A 21827-nucleotide genomic window follows, 5' to 3' on the forward strand; every position below is an offset into this window, starting at 1 on the left:
AAGCTGTAGGGATTGCAATCTAGGGTGGTGAATGTGATTCCCAAGCCCGGTGATAGAAAGCAGAGGATTGGAAAGTAGATTAGAGGGGGGATATGGTAACACAGGGAGTGGGTTATATATAGGACTGAGTAGCTCTAAAGATTCAGACTGGAACTTTGCTGTAATGGTGCTGTCTCAAACCTGCCTCTCAGATGTATAACTCTAATGTGAGTCTTCAGTAATTTAGGAGGCTGGCTAATGTGAGCTGCTTCAGCACATGTACCTATATTGATAACTCACTTCTTGGATGCACTTAACATTGCACTGTCCTTCCACCCATTTCTCCCTATCTAAAACTTATTATCTAAAACTTACTTCAAAGCCCAGTTCAATTGTGTCTTTGCAAGAACTATCTCCTAATTAACTCAAACTTAAAAAATATTCCTATTTTTGAATTTCCATGGGTGTTTGCGCCTCTTATGTGATGTTTACCAGATTCCATCATATATTCTAGCTTGCTGAATTGTTTAATCTCTGCTGTTACACTGTTAACTCTGTGACAGGGACTGTCTTATTCATTTCCTATCCCCATAGCATCCAGCATACCTAGAGTGTTTTGGTTAAGAATTCCACCTCTGGAATCAGACCAGTGATGGATTAACATGGTGACCTTGGGCAAGTTATTCGGATTTTTCAAACTTAAATTCTTCATCTGTAAAATAGAGATAATGCCATTATTGAGCTCAAAGACTTTTTTTTGTAAGATTAAATAAAATAATTTGTGTAAAGTACTTAGCATAGTGCCTGGCAATGGTAATTACTGTTATTTAAAATAAATGTTTATGTAATATATGAATGAATGGTTCCACAAGCTCCTTGAGAAAAAGTTATGCTTTCTGATTATTTGACATATATATATAATGGGAATAATTAGAGCGATTTTTCTGTATGCTAATGTAAGTACATTAAGGTTTCTTAAAGAGGGGTATTTTATTTTATTATTATTATTTTTTTTTGCGGTTTGCGGGCCTCTCACTGTCGTGGTCTCTCCCATTATGGAGCATAGGCTCCGGATGCGCAGGCTCAGTGGCCATGGCTCACGGGCCCAGCCGCTCCGCGGCATGTGGGATCTTCCCAGACCGGGGCACGAACCCGTGTCCCCTGCATCGGCAGGCGGACTCTCAACCACTGCGCCACCAGGGAAGCCCAAGAGGGGTATTTTCGTATAAAATATTGTAATTATAATAGTTATTTATTTTGCAGTATTTACCAGACATACTCTAAATACTTTAATATAGATGATCTGCCTTTATTTTCAAATATAGTTGATTTATTGTGTTAGTTTCAGGTGTACAGCAAAGTGATTCAGCTGTATGTATGTTTTTCAGATTATTTTCCATTATAGGTATTACAAGATATTGAATATTATTCCCTGTTTTATACAGTAAATCCTTGTTGCTTATCTATTTTATGTATAGTAGTTTGTATCTGTTAATCCCATGCTTGTAATTTATCGTTCCACCCACTCTCTTTCCCCTTTGGTAACCATAAGTTTGTTTTCTGTCTGTGAGTCTGTTTCTGTTTTGTATTTAGATTCATTTGTATTAATTTTTGCAGTCCGCGTACAAGTGATATCGTATAATATTTACCTTTTTCTGACTTATTTCACTTAATGTGATATTCTCTGTGTCCATTCATGTTGCTGCAAATGGCAATATTTCATTTTTTTATGGCTGAGTAATATTCCACTATGTGTGTGTGTGTGTGTGTGTGTGTGTGTGTGTGTGTGTGTGTGTGTGTACACACACCGCATCTTCTTTATCCAGTCATCTGTTGATGGACACTTAGGTTGCTTCCATGTCTTGGCTATTATAAATAGTGCTGCTATGAACATTGGGGTGCATGTATCTTTTTTTTTTTTTTTTTTGTGGTATGCGGGCCTCTCACTGTTGTGGCCTCTCCCGTTGCAGAGCACAGGCTCTGGACGCGCAGGCGCAGCGGCCACGGCTCACGGGCCCAGCCGCTCCGCAGCATGTGGGATCTTCCCGGACGGGGGCAAGAACCCGTGTCCCCTGCATCGGCAGGCGGACTCTCAACCGCTGCGCCACCAGGGAAGCCCGCATGTATCTTTTTGAATTAGAGTTTTCGTCTTTTCTGGATATGTGCCCAGGAGTGGGATTGCAGAATCACGGTAGCTCTATTTTTTGTTTGTTTGTTTTTAAATTTAATTTATTTATTTTATTATTTTTGGCTGCATTGGGTCTTTGTTGCTGTGTGCGGGCTTTCTCTAGTTGCTGCGAGCAGGGGTTACTCTTTGTTGCAGTGCGTGGGCTTCTCATTGCAGTGGCTTCTCTTGTTGCAGAGCATGGGCTCTAGGCTCTCAGGCTTCAGTAGATGTGGCACGTGGGCTTCAGTAGTTGTGGCTTGTGGGCTCTAGAGCACAGGTTCAGTAGCTGTGGAGCATGGGCTTAGTTGCTCTGCAGCATGTGGGATCTTCCTGGACCAGGGCTCGAACCCATGTCCCCTGCATTGGCAGGTGGATTCTTAACCACTGCGCCACCAGGGAAGCCCCTCTATTTTTTGTTTTTAAATTATTTTTAAAAATATTTATTTATTTAATTTATTTATTTTGGCTGTGTTGGGTCTTAGTTGCAGCATGTGGGGTCTTTGTGTGGTGCTCAGACTTCTCTTCTCTCTAGTTGTGGTGTGCGGGTTCCAGGGCATGTGGGCTGTGTAATTGTGGCGTGTGGGGTCCAGAGTGCGTGGACTCTGTAGTTTGTGACATGTGGGCTCTCTCGTTGAGGCATGTGAGCTCAGTAGATGTGGCCCCGTGGCATGTGGGATCTTAATTCCCCAACCAGGGATCAAACCCATGTCCCCTCCATTGGAAGGAGGCTTCTTTACCACTGGACCACCAGGGAAGTCCCCATTTTTTGTTTTTAAAGGAACCAGCATACTGTTTTCCATAGTGGCAGTACCAACTTACATTCCCACCAACAGTGTAGGAGGGTTCCCTTTTCTCCACACCTTCTCCAGCATTTATTATTTGTAGGCTTTTCTGGTGTGAGGTGATACCTCATTGTGGTTTTGATTTCCATTTCTCTAATAATTACCAACATTGAGCATCTTTTCATGTGCCTTTTGGCCATCTGCATGTCTTCTTTGGAGAAATGTCTACTTAGGTCTTCTGCCCATTTAAAAACAAATTTTAATTTAATTTAATTTATTTTATTTTTGGCTGCATTGGGTCTTCGTTGCTGCACACGGGCTTTCTCTAGTTGCGTCGAGTGGGGGCTACTCTTCATTGAGGTGTGCGGGCTTCTCATTGCGGTGGCCTCTCTTGTTGCGGAGCATGGGCTCTAGGTGCGCGGGCTTCAGTAGTTGTGGCACGCGGGCTCTAGAGTGCAGGCTCAGTAGTTGTGGCGCACGGGCTTAGTTGCTCCGTGGCATGTGGGATCTTCCCGGACCAGGGCTCGACCCCGTGTCCCCTGCATTGGCAGGTGGATTCTTAACCACTGTGCCACCAGGGAAGCCCCTTCTGCCCATTTTTTGATTGGGTTGTTTTGTTTTATTTATTTATTTATTTATTTTTGCGGTACGCAGGCCTCTCACCGTTGTGGCCTCTCCTGTTGCGGAGCACAGGCTCCGGACGCGCAGGCTCAGCGGCCATGGCTCACGGGCCCAGCCGCTCCGCGGCATGCGGGATCTTCCCGGACCAGGGCACGAATCCGTGTCCCCTCCATCGGCAGGTGGACTCTCAACCACTGCGCCACCAGGAAAGCCCTGTTTTGTTTTTTTGATACTGAGTTGTATGAGCTGTTTGTATATTTTGGAAATTAAGCTCTTGTCAGTCACATCGTTTGCAAATATTTTCTCCCATTGTCTTTTCAATTTGATGGTTTCCTTTGCTCTGCAAAAGCTTTTACGTTTGATTAGGTCCCATTTGTTTATTTTTGCTTTTATTTCTTTTGGGAGATTAGATTGTGTCACTTTAATCTTGGCAATTGAAAAGCTGGATATTCTCCCCTTTTTAGAGATGAGACACTGAGTCTCAGAGAAGTCACAGCTAGTAAGCCAAGATATAAATTTGGGTTGTCAGACTTTAATATTTTTACTCTAGAGCACTGTGCTATACCAGACAGTCACAAGCAGCGATGCATTATTTATTAAAATGCTCCAATACCAACCTCTTATCAGATGGAGCAACTCAGTTATAAAACCCCTAAAATTTTGGGAAGTCACAATAGCAGTCACTAAAAGAAATGTGCAAACATTCTGCAAAATAGGATAGAAGCATTTTTAACTCAATGAGTCTGTCTGTGATTTAAGCAACTGATATTCCTTTTTTTTTTGCGGTGTGTGGGCCTCTCACTGTTGTGGCCTCTCCTGTTGCGGAGCACAGGCTCCGGACGTGCAGGCTCAGCGGCCATGGCTCATGGGCCCAGCTGCTCCGTGGCATGTGGGATCTTCCCGGACCGGGGCACGAACCCGTGTCCCCCTGCATCGGCAGGCGGACTCTCAACCACGGTGCCACCAGGGAAGCCCTGGACATTCTTTTTTATGGAGTACCTATTCAAGGCTTTTTCCCATTTTGAAGATTGGATTGTCTTGCCTTTGCTTTATAGGAGTTCTTTATATGTTCTGGTTATGAGTCCTTTGACAGATATATGTATTATACAGTATTATTAACTATAGCCACCATGCTGTACATAGATACATGAGTTATAAATAATCTTCCAGTCTGTGGTTTGCCTTTTCACTCAATGATGAGGTTTGGTGAGCAGAAGTTTTTAATTTTAATGAAGTTGAATTTATTAATCATTTCCTTTATGGGTTAGTACTACTTGAGTCTTGTTTGAGAGATCCTTGCCAACCCCAAGGTCATGAAGATATTCCCCTCATTTTTATTCTAGAAGCTTTATTTGTCTTTGATATTTAAATCTATGATCAATTTAAAAATAGTTTTTGATATAGTGTGATGTTTATTACTTATTTGTTTACCTTGTTTGGTTATCAAATTGTGTCAGCATTACTCATGCAAAAGATCATCCCTTTTCCACTGAATTGCAGTGGTGTGTTTGTCATGAATAGGTGATCACATTTGTGTGGGTCTCTACCATTCATTTTTATTATGAAATTTGTGAGAAATTTCAGTGAATTGTAAGTTCCAGGAAGACTTAGGCTGTGTTTAATTTGCTCACTACACTATACCCACTGGCTAGCACAGTGCCAGACACATGATATACATTCAGTAATTATTTGCTGACTGAATGAAAGAATCGTAAAAGAAAATCCCATAGAAGTCTGAAAAATGTTGGTGAGGAAAGACTTAAGCTGTTCTCTGTTGCACAAATGCTTAGATATGTAGCCCTCACCTTCTGTTCTCCCCTGTGGCCCCTCCACCCCCCATTATAAGAATTTATCTGGTCTTATGGTTCAACCAACATAAATCGAAGACCTATTGGATACTAGGATTTTTGCCAAGGAATTTCTTTTTTTTTTTTTTTTTTTTTTTTTTTTTTTTTTTTTTTTGCGGTACGCGGGCCTCTCACTGTTGTGGCCTCTCCCGTTGCAGAGCACAGGCTCCGGACGCGCAGGCTCAGTGGCCACGGCTCACGGGCCCAGCCGCTCCGCAGCATGTGGGATCTTCCCGGACCGGGGCACAAACCCGTGTCCCCTGCATCGGCAGGCAGACTCTCAACCACTGAGCCACCAGGGAAGCCCTGCCAAGGAATTTCTTATTGAGTTCTTAGAACCAAATTTCTTTTTTCAATTCTCATCACATGTATATTGTTTAATTGAGAAATTTTTTGAGAATCTGCTACTCTTTGATTATTTTTGACCTTTAGTCCTTCAGGTTCTATAAAATGTATCAATGTAAATTGTAAATGTAACAAGAAGTTCATTTGAAACAAAAGATAACTGAAAAGATTTATTCTGTTATGTTATCTCATTTAATGTTAAATGATAATTTTTACCATGTCTTTGTAGAAATTGTCACAGAAGGGAAAAGGAAAAAGCCTTCATCTTTGGAGTTACATAAGGTATGTATTAGTTTTGCTCTTAACCTTTGCCTTATCTTTAGAGTTGATAATATTGAAAGTATTTTGGAATTTGTCTTTTTAATAAAATTGTAAAGAAAATACTGTAAATCCGTAATTAATCAGTGTTTTTTGGAGAATGGTATATCCTAATTAACCAAGGGTTAGCTAGGAAACCCTTTCTGGGACCAGCCTTGTTTAAATCATTGTAAAATTTTCCAGTGTACTTTCCAAGTCTTATTTTAGATTTATATAGAACAGAACTCATTTCTTTGATGACTGAATATATTAGAGCACCTGAGATTCATTCATTTATGATACTGTAGTTGTTGAAGAATTGTATTCAAGTCATGTGCTGAAATTTACTGTTTGGAATATGTATGTCCTTTTAAGCATACTTTTTTTTCATTTATTTATTTCTTTTATATAAGCCAAGAGTAGCAAAACAACTAAAATGAAGTTTCTACCTACATAGGAGGTGTTTAAAAAATTTTAATCTGTGTTTTTAGAAAGATAATCTTTTTTTCCTATAGAATTTTGTGATTTAAATGCCATAGTACCTTGATTTTCATTATAATAATTTATTAGAGACTTTTCTTTGAAACATTCTAATTATACATGGAGGACTTTAATTTGGTGTATTTGTGGAACAAAGAGGGAGAAGAAGAAATCATAAAGGAGGGCTGTGAGACGAATCAAGAGTACCTTATAAGACCACACAGAGAGATGGCTTTGGATACTCTTTTTCTACCTTGGCTTACTTCAGATTTTTGGGGTGTGTTTCTTCATTTAAAATTCTGGGACTTCCCTGGTGGTTCAGTGGTTAATAATCCACTTGCCAGTGCAGGGGACACGGGTTCTATCCCTGGTCCGGGAAGATCCCACATGCCGCAGAGCAATTAAGCCTGTGCACCACAGCTACTGAGGCTGCACTCTAGAGCCTGTGCGCCACAACTACTGAAGCCTGCACTCCTAGAGCCCGTGTTCCGCAACAAGAGAAGCCACCACCATGAGAAGCCCACACACCACAGTAAAGAATAGCCCCCACTTGCTGCAACTAGAGAAAGCCCACGCGCATCAATGAAGACCCAACACAGCCAAAAAAAATTTAAATAACTAAAGAAAGAAAGAAAAAAAAGAAAAAATTCTGGATTTAGGGAATTCCCAGGTTGTTCAGTGGTTAGGACTCCATGCTTTCACTGCTGTGGGCCCGGGTTCGATCCCTTGTTGGGGAACTAAGATCCCACACGCCGTGTCATGCAGCCAAAAAATTTCTGGATTTAGCTTAAGTGAGGTAGATGAGGGAGTTAAAAAAGATATTTTACATTGCTATTATACCCAGTTTTATTATTTATTTATGTATTTGATTTTTAAGAATTTTTATTGGAGTATAGTTGATTTACAAGGTTGTGTTAGTTTTAGGTGTACAGCAAATGAATCAGTTATGCATATATCCACTCTTTTTTAGATTCTTTTCCCATATAGGTCATTACAGAGTATGGAGTAGAGTTCCCTGTGCTATACAGGGAACTTATTAGTTATCTATTTTATGTGTAGTAGTGTGTATATGACAATCCCAGTCTCCCAGTTTATCCCTCCCCCAACCCCTTTCTCTTCTAGTAACCATAAGTTTGTTTTCTACATCTGTGACTCTTTCTGTTTTGTAAATAAGTTCATTTGTACCAGTTTTAAGGTGCCACATATAAGCAATATCATATGATATTTATCTTTCTCTGTCTGACTTACTTTACTCAGTGTGACAATCTCTAGGTCCATCCGTGTTGCTGCAAATGGCATTATTTTGTTCTTTTTTATGGCTGAGTAATATTCCATTGTATATATGTACCATATCTTATTTATCCATTCCTCTGTCGATGGACACTTAGGTTGCTTCTGTGTCTTGGCTATTGTAAATAGAGCTGCAATGAACATTGTGGTACATGGCTCTTTCTGAATTATGGTTTTCTCAGGGTATATGCCTAGTAGTTGGATTGCTGGGTCACATGGTAGTTCTATTTTTAGTTTTTTAAGGACCCTCCATAGTGTTCTCCATAGTGGCTATATCAATTTACATTCCCGCCAACAGTGTGAGAGGGTTCCCTTTTTCTCCACACCCTCTGTAGCATTTATTGTTTCTAGATTTTTTTTCATAATAAAGGATGAATTTTTAATATTAAGTTAATGCCAACCAGGAAACATCAATACAGGGCATATATATATATATATATATGTATATATATGGATTACAGCACACTTAACAAACATTATCTGTCTAACCCAAAGGTCATGGTTTATCTAACATCTTGGCCACTGAGGCCATCTTCATTCAGTAGTTATTTATTTATTTATTTATTTATTTTTAACATCTTCATTAGAGTATAATTGCTTTACAGTGGTGTATTAGTTTCTGCTTTATAACAGTGAATCAGCTATGCGTATACATATATCCTGATATCTCATCCCTCTTGTTTCTCCCTCCCACCTGTCTAGGTGGGCAAAAAGCACCAAGCTGATCTCGCTGTGCTATGTGGCTGCTTCCCACTAGCTGTCAGTTTTACATTTGGTAGTGTATATATGTCCATGCCACTCTCACTTCGTCCCAGGTTACTTCCCCCTCCCCGTGTCCTCAAGTCCATTCTCTACATCTGTGTCTTTATTCATGTCCTGCCCCTAGGTTCTTTAGAACCATTTTTTTTTTTTCTTTTTGTGGTACGCGGGCCTCTCCTTGTTGTGGCCTCTCCCGTTGCGGAGCACAGGCTCCAGACACTCAGGCTCAGTGGCCATGGCCCACGGGCCCAGCCGCTCCGCGGCATGTGGGATCCTCCCGGACCGGGGCACGAACCCGTGTCCCCTGCATCAGCAGGTGGACTCTCAACCACTGCGCCACCAGGGAAGCCTAGAACCATTTTTTTTAAGATTCCATATATATGTGTTAGCATATGGTATTTGTTTTTCTCTTTCTGACTTACTTAACTGTATGACAGACTCTAGGTCCATCCACCTCACTACAAATAACTCAATTTCATTTCTTATTATGGCTGAGTAATATTCCATTGTATATATGTGCCACATCTTCTTTATCCATTCCTTTGTCGATGGACACTTAGGTTTCTTCCATGTCCTGGCTATTGTAATTAGAGCTGCAGTGAACATTGTGGTACATGACTTTTTTTTTTTTTTTTTTTAAGCTGAATTTATTTATTTATTTATTTTTGGCTGTGTTGGGTCTTCATTGCTGCATGCGGGCTTTCTCTAGTTGTGGCGAGCAGGGGCCACTCTTCATCGCGGTGCATGGGCCTCTCACTATCGCGGCCTCTCCCGTTGCGGAGCACAGGCTCCAGACACTCAGGCTCAGTAGTTGTGGTGCACGGGCCTAGCTGCTCTGCGGCAGGTACATGACTTTTTGAATTATGGTTTTCTCAGGGTATATGCTCAGTAGCAGGATTGCTGGGTCATACGGTAGTTCTATTTTTAGTTTTTTAAGGAACCTTCATACTGTTCTCCTTAGTGGCTGTATCAGTTTACATTCCCACCAACAGTGCAAGAGGGTTCCCTTTTCTCCACACCCTCTCCAGCATTTATTGTTTGTAGATTTTTTGATGATGGCCTTTCTGACTGGTGTGAGGTGATACCTCATTGTAGTTTTGATTTTCATTTCTCTAGTAATTAGTGATGATGAGCATCTTTTCATGTGCTTTTTGGCCATCTGTATGTTTTCTTTGGAAAAATGGGAAAAATGTATTTTTAGATCTTCCTCCTATTTAAAAAAATTATTATTATTATTTTGGCCACACTGCATGGCATGTGGGATCTTAGTTCCCCGTCCAGGGATTGAACCCCCACCCCCCTATATTGGAAGCATGGTGTCTTAACCACTGGACTGCCAGGGAAGTCCCTGTTTGTTTTTTTGATTGGGTTGTTTGTTTTTTTGATATTGAGCTGCATGAGCTGTTTGTATATTTTGGGGATTAATCCCTTGTTGGTTGCTTCATTTGCAAATATTTTCTCCCATTTTGAGGGTTGTCTTTTTGTTTATGGTTTCCTTTGCTGTTCAAAAGGTTTTAAGTTTAATTAGGTCCCATTTGTTTGTTTTTGTTTTTATTTTCATTAAGAGGTGGATCCAAAAAGTTATCGCTGCTATTTATGTCAAGAGTGTTCTGCCTGTGTTTTCCTCTAAGAGTTTTGTAGTATCTGGCCTTACATTTAGGTGTTTTTTCCAAAAAAAAAAAAAAAATTATTTATTTATTTTTTGTTGCATTGGGTCTTCATTGCTGTGTGCAGACTTTCTCTAGTTGTGGCAAGCGGGTGCCACTCTCCATTGCAGTGGCCTCTTTTGTTGTGGAGCATGGCTCTAGGCACATGGGCTTCTGTAGTTGTGGCATGAGGGCTCAGTAGTTGTGGCTTACAGGCTCTAGAGCGCAGGCTCAGGAGCTGTGGCACACGGGCTTAGTTGTCCCGCGGCATGTGGGAGCTTCCCGGACCAGGGCTCGAACCCATGTCCCCTGCATTGGCAGGCGGATTCTCAACCACTGCGCCACCAAGGAAGTCCCCATTTACGTCTTTAATCCAATTTGAGTTTATTTGTGTGTATGTATACCTGGTTTTAAATACCTCTGTATTGACTGCTACTTATTTTCTGCTTAATGCCTTCAGTGAAGTGAAATGCTTTGCTTTAGGACATTGCTTTATGCATCTTACTCTGAAGCTCCACCATTAGAAATTCATAATTTGTATTATGAATGTGTACCGACTAAATACATTTCTCTTATTTTTAGTTGTACAGCAATGTTTATTAAAACTGTTAATTTTCAAGTAACTTTAAATTTACAGAAATAGTACAGTTTCCATCTACCCTTCACTCATCTTCCCCCAGTGTTCATGTCTTACATAACCATAGTACAGTTATCAACATAAAGAAAATAACATGGGTATATTTTAAACTATAGACATTATTTGCATTTCTTCACTAATGTGATTTTTCTGTTTTAGGATCTAATTCAGGATCTCACATTGCATTGATTTCCTTAAGTTTATGACAGTTCTTGTCTTTTTTCTTTCATGACCATGACACTTTTAAAGAATACTAGGCAATATTTTGTTGAATCCCTCAGTTTGGGTTTGTCTTATGTTTCTAATCATGTGTGATTAGATTAAGGTTGTGGCTTTTTGAGAAGAATACCACAGAAGTGTTGTGACCTTCTCAGTGTGTCCTATCCGGGGTACATAATGATGATATGTCTTATTACTGGTGATGTTTATCTTGATTACCTGGTTAAGATGGTGTCTGCATGATTACTCCATTGTAAAGTTATTCTTTATCTTTAATAAATAGAGATCTTGGGAGAGATATCTTGTGTTTTTTCCCCCAGTTTTATTGAGGTAAAATTGACATATAGCACTCCATAAGTTTAAGGTGTACAATATAATGATTTTTCTTACACACATCATGAAATGATTACCACAGTAGGTTTAGTGAACATCCATCATCTCATATAGATACATTAAAGAAATAGAAATTTTTTCCCTTGTGATGAGAACTCTTTGGATTTATTCTTTTAACAACTTCTATTTATAATGTACATCAGTGTTCATTATCTTTATCATGTTGTATGTTACATTCCTAGAACTTACTTATCTTACAATTGGAAGTTTGTATTGGGAGAGATATTTTGAATCTATGCAAATATACTGTTTCTTCTTAAACTTTCACCCCTCGTTTTAGCTTTTAGCAGTGGATCTTGCTTGCAACAGTTAAAATACGATATTCTATTGTGATTTTTCTATTTTCTTTATTCTCTCTATATTTATTATAATTCTTCTGGAAGGGACAGCTGTCTCTCTTGTCTCATTTATTCAATTATTTACATATATCAACATGGACTTATAGATATTTACTTTATTCTATGTGTTATAATCTACTACTGTCATTACTGGTTTTGTTGATCAAAGTATTCCAGCTTTGGCATTGGAAGTTCTTTCAGGATGGCTCTTGTGCCCTTTTGACATGCTCCTATTTTTTTTGTGTTTTGAGCTCTTCCTTACTTTCTGGTACTATAAGATACTTTCCAAGGAGCTCCGTTTTTTTAAATTCAAGAATAGTATTCAGAAACCCAGGTCAGGGTGCTAGATATGCTCATTGCTGCTGGGGTGTCATCATTTCTAGGCTCTCGAAATAGACAGGACTAGAAGAATATATGTATACTAACTCATACATATACATACATGTCTGTATTTATTTCTCTATCTGCTTATCTATACATCTAAAGAAACCTCCATGAGTTCAGTACTGTTACTTCTGATTCCAATCCAGTACCACAGGGCTTATTTTAGCCTGCCCTCTTTCCTTATTTATTTATCTTTAAATATCTATTTATTTGGCTGTGCCGGGTCTTAATTGTGGCACGTGAGATATTTGTTGCGGCACGCGGGATCTTTAGTTGCAGCATGTGAACTCTTAGTTGTGGCACGTGGGATCTAGTTCTCTGACCAGGGATCAAACCCCTGGCCCCCTGCGGAGTCTTAGCCACTGGACCAACAGGGAAGTCCCCTTCTTTGCTTATTTTTAAGTTTTCTATCTCTCAGTATCTACAGTATATTTTCTTATTTGTTCAACCATAATATGCACATAAAGTTGTGGTACTGCTGTTTAAAAATGTAGAATTTTTTAGAATATTGGCATATTAAATTCTTATTAGTAGTTAATATTATTGCTTTTTCTCTCAAAGCAGCTAGGGAAATAAATCACTGAAAGGATTAAAGTTTTGATTGATATAGGGACAAGACTGATATATTTTAAGTATTAAAAAAATATTTCTAAATCAGTACTAGATTGTTGTGAAGAAATTAGAAAATTCAGTTGAACTAAAAGAATACCACCTGGACACAGTTAAAATTAACACTTAAGTGTATATCCTACTAATTTTCTGCGTATCTGTATATCTATCTATAATAAACAAATATTTAAATATTAATGGTTGAAAACCACAAAATATGATTTTATTATTTACTTTTTGTACTTAACTATATATTATAAACATTTTTTGAAATCAAGTTTAAAGCATTGCTCAGTAGATACTTATTGGGTACTTAACATGTATTGGACACTATACTAGGCATAAGTACGAGGGAAGCAGTGGTAAACATTTTCAATGACTACATTATATTCTACTGTAGGGATGTATCACAGTTAATTTAACCACTATCCTGTCATAATATTTTTGAATAGTTTTAAATTAAAAAATTATAAATTGTACTGCAGTTATTATCCTTGTAGCTAAATCTTTGGAACATCATTATCTACTAATTATTCCTGGACTTTTGATAGGTGCTGGAACTAGATTAACTCAAGGCTTATTCTGGACAGATGTAGAGTAAGAGTGTGAACACTTTGAATTCTGCTAATGGGAAGATCATAGTCTTTGGCTTTTTAAATTAGGAGGTTGATACTGAAAACTAAAAACCAAGACTTTCATTCTTCCTTGGTAAGTCATAGCCATATCTTTGAGCAGACCCCAAAGTTTCCCTAAATAATAGTTCTACATCTGTGTAGTATCTGAAGAAATAAGTGATTAAGGTTCTGAAGTTCTGTATTAAGAATATGGCAGAGATCATTTCAGCTTGTAAGGAGCATATGTTAGCAATGCATAACTTGTCGATAGAATCCAGCGTGTTCACCCACCCCATTATCTTCTTTTGATAGCATTCTCTTTGTGAGGGCATACTCTAATGAGTTAGGTATAAAATGAACGTCAAAGTGACTCTGAATTGATTTGCTAAAAGGCTTGTTTAGTATTACATTTGAATATTAGTAAGTAAAATAAAATAAATGTTCTTGAGCTTTGTTTTTGGGAAATTGTTAGAGTTCTATCAGTGTATTTAAGTATAACTTGAAGGTAAGGGGCTTTAGAACCCTTTTTTGCCTTAAAAGATTAAATTTCGATCTTTAAAGTATTAGGAGAGTATTGAAAATATTTGAAAATATTAGGAGTCCGTTCTGATTCTTTTAATGGAATTATAGGCTTTGCAGAATCATTAGTGGCTTAGAATCTCTGTTGATTGTACACAATTGAGATCATGATTAAAATTTGTCTAAGAATAGATCAGATTGTTGTAAAGAGACAGGCATTATTTTTATGATTTAATCATTAAGAAAAAAGTGAGTGTAGAAAAATTTTGACAGAGTAGTTAGTTGTACCTAAAATCTGCTTACCACGCATATACAATATTAGACCGATAGATTTAGATCTGTAATTTATTGACCAGGAAGCTGCAGCAGAGGTTTTTCTGGAGCTTTAAATGTTTATTTATTTTTTCTTGCTTTTAATGGTTGCGTGATGTTCCTATTAAAAAGTAAAACATTTGGAAACTGTAGGAAAACACAAAAATGAAAATAAAAATCACTCCTTATATTAGCATTCAGAGCTAGTCACTGGTAAACATTTTTGTGTGTATCCTTTCACATTTGTTTCCATACATGGATTTTTTTTTCACCTTATAAAAGATCATTCTGTAGATATGATTTTCTTTATTACTTATGTTGGAAATAATTTCTTATATCATTTGTTATTCTGGAACATGTTTTTTAATAACTACTGTATAGTATCTCATTTGTCTTTACAGTAATTATATTTGTGTTCTTTTATTATTGTTTCTATTTTTTCTATACTATAAATAATATATAGTCTATGTCCCTGTTCATAAATGTTTGTATGTATATACAGTTGGTCCTCAAACAAAATGGATTTGAACTGCTTCAGTCCACTTATACACAGAAGTTTTAAAAATAAATACTATAGTACTACACGATCTGTGGTTGGTTGAACCTGAGGATGTGGAACTATGGATACATAAGGCTGATTATAAAGTTACTCACATTTTTAATTGCGCAGGGGTCAGTGCCCCAACAAAGCTGAATTGTTCAAGGGTCTACTGTACTTTGATTTTCAAACCTTCTGATGCTTGTTTAGAGTTTTAATAAATTTCCAGATTTCATATGTTTATACTTTTAGGGGAAGTAGAGAGCTCCTTTTTTTGAAGATAGGGTAAATTATATTTTGTGTCCATCCTAATGGAAGTATACATGAATATTTATTAGGGTAAATAATTTATTAACATTGAGTCTAATCCACTCATAGGTAAAATAATAAAAACTAATTACTGTGAAAAAAGAATATAAAATCTTCCACAGAAGACATCAGCAGTCTTTTTACAAAATACTCAACACCTATACCCAACTCTTAAAAATATCAGCTGCTCTCCTTCAAGTTTGAACTTGGTATCTTTTTAGGTTATTACTAGGGCTGTGTAACAGATTATCCCCAAACTTAGTGGTTTAAACTTATTTGGCTCATGAATCTGCTGTCTGGCCAGGGTTCAATTGGAGATAGCTTTTCTTGGTTTCATTTGGAGTTAGCTAGGTTTGCTTGGGGGCTGAGGCCTGGAATCATCTTAAAGGATCACTCACTCACTTACCTTGATACCTGTGTTTGGAATATCTTGGTATATATCTGTTCTTTTTAGCCTTCTCATGAAATCTTTGCAGCACAGCAGCTTGAGGGTATCCAAGATTTTTTTAACCTATGGCTTAGGGATCCCAAGGCATGTATACTGAGACAGAGAGAGACGGAAAAAAAGAGGGAGGAAGGAAGGGAAAACACACAAATGTTGCTACATGAAAGCCAGGCTGAAGCAGTGTAGCTATACATAATGCTTTTTATGATCTAGCCTTGGAAGTCACAGACCTGTCCAGATTCAAGGGGAAGGAACATAGACTGCACCTGATGTTGGAGAACTGGTCAGTATCACATTGTAAGAAAAGCATGTGGGTTGTAGAGTATTGATATGGCCATGATTGGAAAACACAATATGCTACAGTATCTAATGTAGGCTAAATATCCTACTCACAAAGGATCCATGGGTGTGAACAGCCTGAAGCCCTTATCTTACTCCCTGAAAAAACAACTGTTGTTCCCTAATTAAGAATATAAAGGAAATGATTGATTTAGAGATAATGTTGTTGCAGATGAAGAATTATAAAGAGGTACCTTTTATATAAATTAAATATAAATAATTAAGATGTTGCTGATGCCCAGGAGGATTAACTCCAGGGTACTAATGAAATAAAAGTGTTCAGATACCCTTTCTTCACATTTATTTTATCCTCCTAACTTATGCTTTACTCTCATTGAAATCATTTTATCGTTGTCTCTGGTTGTAGTTGATACAGTGCTTATTATATGTTATGTAATAAGCTGAACTTGATGCTTAACCATCATTTATAATGTGAAAGTTAAATTATTTTAAGTTCTAAACAAATGATTTCAAACTTGTGGCTACACTACATTCATTTGTTTATTCAGTGTATCATGAGCCATACACTTTGGAGATGTAAAGATGACTAAGGGTACTCTCTTTAAGGACCTCCACAGTCTGGAGAAGAAGACAAATAATTATAATATAGTATGATATGTGTTAATACAAATTACCAAGTACTAACATCCAGAGAAAGGAGTGCCTTGGTGTGGGAGTGTTGACTGTGTGGATAAGAGAATAATTTTGTGCAGAATCTGAAGTATTTTTAACAGGGGAGAAATAGAGGGAAGAGCATTCTACGTTGAAGGAGCAGTACGTACAGAGGTGTAGAGATGTATGCTTGAAGAAGGTTAAACAAACTCAGTGGGGGTGGGGTGTAGAGTTTGTGATGTGTGGATGATGTCAGAAAGCCCTGATTGTTAAGAGTTTTATGTATGAGTAATGGGTGCTATTGTTGTATTTTAAGATTGTAGCCATAATTAGATTTTTGTGTTAGAGACCTCTGGGGATAGTGTTTGAAAGATTAGAAGGGGAAGAAACTGCAAGTAAGAATAGTTAAGAAGTTATTATGGGGGGAAGTTATTCAAGATGGCAGAGGAGTAAGACGTGGAGATTACCTTCTTCCCCACAGATACATCAAAAATACAACTACATGTGGAACAACTTACAGAAAACCTACTGAACACTGGCAGAAGACCTCAGACTTCCCAAAAGGCAAGAAACTCCCCACGTACCTGGGTAGGGCAAAAGAAAAAAGGAAAAACAGAGACAAAAGGATAGGGATGGGACTTGTACCTCTGGGCAGGAGTAGCAGATTAAATCTCCACAATCAACTTGGTGTACCCTGCATCTCTGGAATACCTGAATAGACAATGAATCATCCCAAAGCTGAGGCAATGTACTTTGGGAGCAACTGTAGACTTGGGGTTTGCTTTCTGCATCTAATTTGTTTCTGGATTTATGTTTATCTTAGTTTAGTATTTAGAGCTTATTATCATGGGTAGATTTGTTCATTGATTTGGTTGCTCTCTTCCATTAAAAAAAAAATATATATATTTTTCCTTTTTCTGTTTGTGAGTGTGTATGCATATGCTTTCTGTGATTTTGTCTGTATAGCTTTGCTTTTACAATTTATCCTAGGGTTCTGTCGATTTTTTGGTTTTCTTGGGGTGTAGTTTTTCACACTTGTTATCATTGGTGGATTTGTTTCTGGTTTGGTTATTCTCTCCTTCCTTTACTTTTTTTTCTTTTTAATATTTTTTTAATTTTTAATTTTAATTATTTTATTCTGTATTTTTCTCCTCCTTCCTTCCTTCCTTCTTTTCTTCCTTCCTTTTATCCCTCCCTCCCTCCCTCCCTCTCTCCCTTCCTATCTCTTTTTCTTCTGAGCTGCGTGGCTGACAGGGTCTTGGTGCTCCGACTAGGTGTCAGGCCTGAGCTTCTGAGGTGGGAGAGCCGAGTTCAGGATATGGGTCCACCAGAGACCACCCGGCCCCATGTAATATCAAATGGTGAAAGCTCTCCCAGAGATCTCCATCTCAAAGCTACGAGCCAGCTCCACTCAACGACCAGCAGGCTACAGTGCTGGACACCCTGTGCCAAACAACTAGCAAGACAGGAACAAAACCCCACCAATTAGCAGAGAGGCTGCCTAAAATCATAGTAAGTTCACAGACACCCCAAAACACATCACCGGATGTGGTCCTGTCCACCAGAAACATGAGTTGCAGCCTAATCCATCAGAACACAGGCACCAGTCTGCTCAACCAGGAAACCTACACAACCCACTGAACCAACCTTAGCCACGGGGGACAGACACCAAAAACAACGGGAACTACGAACCTGCAGCCTGAAAAAAGGAGACCCCAAACACAGTAACATAGACAGAAAAAACACAGCAGATGAAGGAGCAAGATAAAAACCCAGCAGACCCAACAAATGAAGGGAAATAGGCAGTCTACCTGAAAAAGAATTCAGAATAATGATGGTAAAGATGATCCAAAATCTTGAAATAGAATAGACAAAATGCAAGAAACATTTAACAAGGACCTAGAAGAAATAAAGAGGAAGCAAGCAATGATGAACAACACAATAAATGAAATTAAAAGTACTCTAGATGAGATCAATAGCAGAATAACTGAGGCAGAAGAATGGATAAGTGACCTGGAAGATAAAATAGTGGAAATAACTACTGCAGAGCAGAATAAAGAAAAAAGAATGAAAAGAATTGAGGACAGTCTTAGAGACCTCTGGGACAACATTAAATGCACCAACATTTGAATTATAGGGGTCCCAGAAGAAGAAGAGAAAAAGAAAGGGACAGAAAATATTTGAAGAGATTTCCCTAATATAGGAAAGGAAGTAGTAAATCAAGTCCAGGAAGCACAGAGAGTCCCATACAGGATAAATCCAAGGAGAAACACACCAAGACACATATTAATCAAACTATCAAAAATTAAATAAAAACTTAAAAGCAGCAAGGGAAAGACAACAAATAATATACAAGGGAATCCCCATAAGGTTAACAGCCGATCTTTCAGCAGAAACTCTGCAAGCCAGAAGGGTGTGGCAGGACATATTTAAAGTGATGAAAGGGAAAAACCTACAACCAAGATTACTCTACCCAGCAAGGATCTCATTCAGATTTGACAGAGAAATTAAAACCTTTACAGACAAGCAAAAGCTAAGAGAATTCAGCACCACCAAACCAGCTTTACAACAAATGCTAAAGGAACTTCTCTAGGCAGGAAACACAAGAGAAGGAAAAGACCTACAAAAACAAACCCAAAACAATTAAGAAAATGGTAATAGGAACATAAATATCGATAACTACCTTAAATGTAAATGGATTAAATGCTCCAACCAAAGACATAGATGACTGAGTGGATACAAAAATAAGAACTGTATATTATGTTGTCTACAAGACACCCACTTCAGACCTAGGGACACATACAGACTGAAAGTGAGGGGATGGAAAAAGATATTCCATGTAAATGGAAATCAAAAGAAAGCTGGAGTTGCAATTCTCATATCAGACAAAACAGACTTTAAAATAAAGACTATTACAAGAGACAAAGAAGGACACTACATAATGATCAAGGGATCAATCCAAGAAGAAGATACAACAACTGTAAAAATTTATGCACCCAACATAGGAGCACCTAAATACATAAGGCAAATGCTAACAACCATAAAATCGACAGTAACACAATCATACTAGGCGACTTTAACACCCCATTTTCATTAATGGCCAAATCATTGAAAATGAAAATAAGGAAACACAAGCTTTAAATGATACATTAAACAAGATGGAGTTAATTGATACTTATAGGACATTCCATCCCCAAATAACAGAATATACTTTCTTCTCAAGTGCTCATGGAACATTCTCCAGGATAGATCACATCTTGGGTCACAAATCAAGCCTTGGTAAGTTTAAGAAAATTGAAATCATGTTAAGTATCTTTTTCAGCCACAACACTATGAAACTGTATACATATCAGTTACAGGAAAAAATCGGTAAAAAATACAAACACATCGAAGCTAAATAATACACTACTAAATAACCAAGAGATCACTGAAGAAATGAAACAGGAATTCACAAAATACCTAGAAACAAATGACAATGAAAACACGATGACCCCAAAGCTATGGGATGCAGAAAAAGCAGTTCTAAGAGCGAAGTTTATAGCAATACAATCCTACCTCAAGAAACAAGAAATATCTGAAATAAACAAGCTAACTTTACACCTAAAGCAATTGGAGAAAGAACAAGAAAACCCCAAAGTTAGCAGAAGGAAAGAAATTGTAAAGATCAGATCTGAAATGAATGAAAAAGAAATGAAGGAAGCAATAGCAAAGATCAGTAAAACTAAAAGCTGATTCTTTGAGAAGATGAACAAAATTGATAAACCATTAGCCAGACTCATCAAGCAAAAATGGGAGAATACTCAAATCAATAGGATTAGAAATGAAAAAGGAGAACTAACAACTGACACTGTAGGAAATACAAAGGATAATGAGAGATTACTACAAGCAACCATATGCCAGTAAAATGCACAACCTGGAAGAAATGGACAAATTCTTAGAAAAGCACAACCTGAGACTGAACCAGGAAGGAATAGAAAATATAAACAGACCAGTCACAAGCACTGAAATTGAAACTGTGATTAAAAATCTTCCAACAAACAAAAGCCCAGGACCAGATCGCTTCACAGGTGAATTCTTTCAAACATTTGGAGAAGAGCTAACACCTATCCTTCTCAAACTCTTCCAAAATATAGCAGACGGAGGAACACCCCCAAACTCATTCTATGAGGCCACCATCACCTTGATTCCACAACCAGACAAGGTGTCACAAAAAAATCAAACTACAGGCCAATATCACTGATGAACATAGATGCAAAAATCCTCAACAAAATACTAACAAACAGAATCCAACAGCTCATTAAAAGGATCATACACCATGATCATGTGGAGTTTATCCCAATAATGCAAGGATTCTTCAATATATGCAAATCCATCAAGGTGATACACTGTATTAAGCAACTGAATGATAAAAACCGTATGATAACCTCAATAGATGCAAAAAAAGCCTTCCACAAAATTCAACACTGGTTTATGATAAAAACCCTCCAGAAAGTAGGCATAGAGGGAACCTACCTCAACATAATAAAGGCTATATATGACAAACCAACAGCCAACATCATTTTCAGTGGTGAAAAACTGAAACCATTTCCACCAACATCAGGAAGGAGACAAGGTTGCCCACTCTCACCACTGTTATTCAACATAGTTCTGGAAGTTTCAGCCACAGCAGTCAGAAAAGAAAAAGAAATAAAAGGAATCCAGAAAAGAAGTAAAACTGTCACTGTTTGCAAATGACATGATACTGTACATAGAGAGTCCTAAATATGCTACCAGAAAACTATTAGAGCTAATCATTGAGTTAGCAGGATACAAAATCACTGAGTTAGCAGGATACAACTAATCCTGAGTTGTAGCAGGATACAAAATTAATGCAAAGAAATCTCTTGCATTCCTTTACACTAATGATGGCAAATCTGAAAGAGAAATTAAGGAAACACTCCCATTTACCATTGCAGCAAAAAGAATAAAATACCTAGGAATATACCTACCTAAGGAGAAAAAAGATTTGTATGCAGAAAACTATAAGACACTGATGAAAGAAATTAAAGACAATACAAACAGAGAGATATATAATGTTCTTGGATTGGAATAATCAACATTGTGAAAAGGAGTATACTACCCAAAACAATTAACAGATTCAGTGCAATCCCTATCAACTACCAATGGCATTTTTCACAGAACTGGAACAAAAAATTTCACAATTTGTATTGAAACACAAAAGACTCCTAATAGCCAAAGGAATCGTGAGAAAGAAAAATGGAGCTGGAGGAATCAGGCTCCCTGCCTTCAGAGTATACTACAGGGCTTCCCTGGTGGTGTAGTGGTTGAGAGTCCGCCTGCCGATGC

The 21827-nt window shown here is 37.8% G+C and overlaps 1 protein-coding gene across 18 annotated transcripts in view; it reads left to right on the forward strand.

Annotated features, from left to right (window-relative positions):
- The window catches only part of SENP7 (SUMO specific peptidase 7), a 159632-nt gene that overhangs the window by 6151 nt on the left and 131654 nt on the right, over positions 1-21827 (forward strand). For 14 of the 18 annotated variants that reach the window (XR_009335875.2, XM_067034743.1, XM_067034744.1 and 11 more), the window contains exon 2: positions 5971-6023. Coding sequence is in view for 12 of the 18 variants with exons in the window: in XM_067034743.1 (XP_066890844.1) it covers positions 5971-6023 (53 nt within the window). In the remaining 6 variants the exon portion in view is untranslated. Of the gene's footprint in view, positions 1-5970; positions 6024-13344; positions 13502-15743; positions 15814-16962; positions 17046-21827 lie in introns of all 18 variants that reach the window. The other 4 variants (XM_067034738.1, XM_059064663.2, XM_067034733.1 and 1 more) reach the window with 3 other exon arrangements.

This window comes from Kogia breviceps, chromosome 5 (genome assembly GCF_026419965.1).
Source record: "Kogia breviceps isolate mKogBre1 chromosome 5, mKogBre1 haplotype 1, whole genome shotgun sequence".
Classification (NCBI taxonomy): Eukaryota; Metazoa; Chordata; class Mammalia; order Artiodactyla; family Physeteridae; genus Kogia; species Kogia breviceps.